Here is a 4,273-nt window from a genome sequence, read left to right as displayed (position 1 = left end):
AGAGTATGTCCTTTTCTACGTGCATCTTTACCCCCACTCCTTAAATAAAGGCAAACGCTCGGTCTAGATATACTATGTCTATGGGTATCACATACACGCACTACACACGCATCGCCGCCATTTTATTGTAAGGTGTCATGGCCGAAACCGGAAATCCGGTTGGCCACAGCTTTTCATATGTCAAAGCCCGAAGTTAGCGATATAGGTTTAGTATAGACATCTGTGGTTAATATATAATAACACATTAATGTGTAATATATATAGACAAATCTAAATAATTTAATTTATGAAATTAAAAGATTTTATTTATACGGAAGTTAATTAATTTTATCTTAAGTAGACAATAATTAATGACTTTCACTTATTCGGACACTTCCGATCCGATCGGGTATTTAGCTGTCCGATTTTCTAAAAATCAGTTCAATATCTGAATTTTCCTGTATCGTGTCAGAAATTAAACTAAATAGTTGTGTTGTTATCAATCGTCTTTTGCAGGCTTTATATACATTCAGACATACATCAAGACTAAACTTGAATACGAGTATATAGAATGAATAGTGCGCCGCATAGCGGTAAGCGAATGAACTATAAACCCGCGGCAGTCAATCACTAGCGGTTTTTCCGTAAAAGTATAATGTTCATTAAGGACTAATTAATATCGGTTATTATACATAATTATACGCTCAGCGGGTGGCAAAACAGAACAGACATATGATATGCTAGGTTATTATACATAACTATACGCTCAGCGGGTGGCAAAATAGAACAGACATATGATATGCTATCTCTTTCTCTCATCAGATATAGCCATAAACATCGTCAATCTCCAGACTCATATATGATATATTGACAAAAATTTGACCTTGACGATATGAAGTGAATATGACCACATGACCACAAATATGTTTTATAAGATTATTTTTCCAACAAGAGAATTTTTCGGTTTTTATTATGATGTTACATACATATTGTTTACTTAGACAAAGAGTTTCATAAATAATGTACTGCTATTGTGTAAATATTAAGTTTTAATAGTGTCTAAAAAAATTCAATGACAAAATTACATGGCATCTAATTCAGATATTTTTAGATGTTGTTTTAGACTAGATGGCTCCGACATCTAATAGATGTATATCCGATCTCGCGTTTCTCCCTGGGTAAGATAACATGATATCTTGGCTTCAGACCGGAAGAAGAAGAAGAAGAAGAATCCTATAAAAATAACTCGATGGCGCTAGTGTCATTGGTGGTCTTTCTAATTGGTCCTGTAATTTCCCCTAGGATGCGCTGCCACACTACTTGCTCACGAGCGTTGTCAAGGGTGCTTTGGGACACCCTATATATGTAGATAGAATTTACTTATAAATAAGATTTGTAAATATACAAAAGCAAATTACTTTATTAATTATAACTATATTATTATTAACAAAGAATTGTATCAACATATATTGAATTACACTTAATAAATTAGAATCTTTATAAACAACAGTTGATTTAAAAAAAGTTAATTATTTACTATTTATGTTAAGAGTTCTTCTCCTTCGATTACTTCATTTAAATTAACTAATTCTAATAAAGCAGTACCCTTTGTTTCTGATCGTATCAATTCATCTATTCCTCTATATTGACCTGGATCAATTAAGCAAATTATTGTTAATGATCTATTGTCCCATGTCTCATTTTCCAATTTAGTTATTAATTTAGTGACTTTGTCTTTCAATTTTCTTGCTTCTTTTTCTGGGATAACAATCCTAAGCCGCATTTGGGCACGTTCCAGAGGCATCACTTCTTTCAATTGCGAGATGACATCTAGTGCCTGTTGTTTGGCATTCCGATTAGGTTTAACGGAAAAATGTATTTCCTCTCTCATGGCATTCTCGATCATGGAAACTGGATATGGGTGTTTAGTTTCTGGATTTATACATTTGCTAGCAACTGTTGTGGCAATATCTTTGAACATGGAATCTAAAGCTGAATGCCTTTCTTTATCAGAAACTTGGAGCTCACCTTTGGCAAGAATCTGTTGGCATATTTCAGTCTGATTGTCAATGCCAAAAGCTTTTATGAGATCTTCCTTCTTTGCCACCTGACCCTTTGATACATTAGTGAATATTGTATGCGTTTGCAGTACTTCATCAATATCTTTTTCTCTAAAATATATTTCAGAATTAAATAATAAACAATGCATATCACATTTATTTCTGCATGATAAAAAAGATCTTAGATAATAAAAGATACTCTGGTTAGAGCTGGTAAAAGCAGCTGGTTAGAGATAAGTGATGTGCTATGACTTATTTGAATAGATATTGACTTAATAGACATTAATGGAAAGATATCAGAATGTAAACTAATATAACAGATAAAAAACAGAGAAGATAATGAAATAAGATAGTCTCGCAGATAAAATTGTTAAGATTATAAGTAACACGTGATAATATAAATCTTATGACAATGTGTATTCTTATGTGTACATGTGAGAAGAGAAATTATATAAATGACGTTACATATGTATAGATAGATAGAAATATCTTTATCAGCCGCAATCTATTTATTGATACACAAAGACTTACAATTTATTTCTCCAGGATATTACTTTATTCTTGTAACAGGCAATTTCAAATCGCTTGCCACCTTTCTTCATGCGAACGACAGCAACGTTCGTCAGTCTTATTTGATTCGTCGGTGTAAATATTATCGACATTTTTGCAGTAAATTCTGAAAAATCAACCTGGCATAGCCAACGTATCGGCTATTTCGAACTGTCTAATTGATAATATTCTTGTTTATTTCTATTTAAACTTTGAGATGTTGCAAACACCGTTGCATCAAATTACGCGATGAGTGATTGAGAGACACATGATGAATCTTCGTATGTGGGTTGGCTCCGACCATAGACATAGTATATCTAGACCGAGCATTTGCCTTTATTTAAGGAGTGGGGGTAAAGATGCACGTAGAAAAGGACATACTCTGTTTCGTGCTCCTTGCGTTCTCTCTCGCTCGCATGTAGCATAGCGTACTCTTTCACTATGCTACATGCGAGTGAGATAGAACGCAAGGAGCACGTGTGGGCTTCTCAATAACGAACACAGGAATATTTAGTAAATTACTTAATTCTTTATTGTATACAAATAGAAAACTCAAATTTTTTATCACAGTCGTTACCCAGAGAGAAACGTGAAGTCGAATAGATGTATAGTCGACGTCTATTCGACACATCTAAGATAGATCGACTTTCGCATCTAGATAGACGTCATGATGGCCTCTTTTAGACGTTTAATAAACATCTCATTTTCTAACGTTTTTTCGACGTCAAAAATAAGACCAATTACAGTGTTAATATCACAGTTATCTATACTACTACTAGATCGCTAACTTCGTCAAAAGAGCTGTGGCCGGCCAGATTTCCGGATTCGGCCATGACACCTTACAACAAAATGGCGGCGGTGCGTGTGTAGTGCGCATAGACATAGTATATCTAGACCGAGCGTTTGCCTTTATTTAAGGAGTGGGGGTAAAGATGCACGTAGAAAAGGACATACTCTGTTTCGTGCCCCTTGCGTTCTCTCTCGCTCGCACGTAGCATAGCGTACTTTTTCGCTATGCTACATGCGAGTGAGAGAGAACGCAAGGGCACGGAACAGAGTATATGTCCTTTTCTACGTGCACCTTAGCCCCCACTCCTCAACACTCGGTCTAGATATACTATGTCTATGGTCGCACGTCTCTTTTATCCATAGACATAGTATATCTAGACCGAGCGTTTGCCTTTATTTAAGGAGTGGGGGTAAAGATGCACGTAGAAAAGGACATACTCTGTTTCGTGCCCCTTGCGTTCTCTCTCGCTCGCACAGAGCATAGCGCTCTCTTTCATCATGCTACGTGCGAGCGAGAGAGAACGCAAGGGGCACGAAACAGAGTATGTCCTTTTCTACGTGGGCATCGGCCCCAATGTTGTTCTCGGGGACGCTTTCTCGCGCATGCGCGTTAAACATGGCCTTAAGATACGTGTCAAATTTATAAGAAAAAGGGTACTGTTAAGCCCTCTGCTCAGATAATGTTAAGAATAATCTAAAATGTTTTACAAATTAATGAATCACAAATAAATAATAAAAAATTAATAAAAGACGATTATAATTAGCTTAAAAAATTTCTGGCATTAAACATATTATTGTAAGTAATGTACGTACACAAATATGTACTACATACGCCGTCGCTGGATTTCTCTACCAATGCGCTGCGCATGCGCGAGAAAGCGTCCCCGAGAACAACA

The 4,273-nt window shown here is 35.8% G+C and overlaps 1 protein-coding gene across 2 annotated transcripts; it reads right to left on the bottom strand.

Annotated features, from left to right (window-relative positions):
- Positions 1–1,381: 1,381 nt before the first annotated feature.
- LOC115242706 (ribosome maturation protein SBDS-like) lies at positions 1,382–2,894 on the bottom strand. 2 transcript variants are annotated; one of them, XM_029819211.1, is made up of 3 exons: positions 2,571–2,894; positions 2,008–2,150; positions 1,382–1,890 (listed from the first exon to the last, which is right to left on the bottom strand). In XM_029819211.1, exons 1-3 carry the CDS (start codon positions 2,699–2,701, stop codon positions 1,520–1,522), a joined length of 645 nt encoding a protein of 214 aa, XP_029675071.1. In that variant the 5' UTR covers positions 2,702–2,894; the 3' UTR covers positions 1,382–1,519. The 2 variants fall into 2 exon arrangements, with proteins under 2 accessions (XP_029675071.1, XP_029675070.1); XM_029819210.1 differs by having other exon boundaries at positions 1,382–2,150; positions 2,571–2,892.
- Positions 2,895–4,273: the final 1,379 nt, after the last annotated feature.

The sequence above is a fragment of the Formica exsecta genome, unplaced genomic scaffold, assembly GCF_003651465.1.
Source record: "Formica exsecta isolate Colony F162 unplaced genomic scaffold, ASM365146v1 scaffold617, whole genome shotgun sequence".
Taxonomy (NCBI): Eukaryota; Metazoa; Arthropoda; class Insecta; order Hymenoptera; family Formicidae; genus Formica; species Formica exsecta.
The sequence above is the reverse complement of the archived record's forward strand: the minus strand, read 5'-3'. Positions and strand labels throughout refer to the sequence as shown.

Coding starts and splice junctions, on each gene's coding strand:
- LOC115242706 (XM_029819210.1), bottom strand. CDS start 2,701: ATGTCGATAATATTTACACCGACGAATCAAATAAGACTGACGAACGTT. Junction 2,151..2,570: donor ATATCCTGGAGAAATAAATT/GTAAGTCTTTGT, acceptor AATATATTTTAG/AGAAAAAGATATTGATGAAG.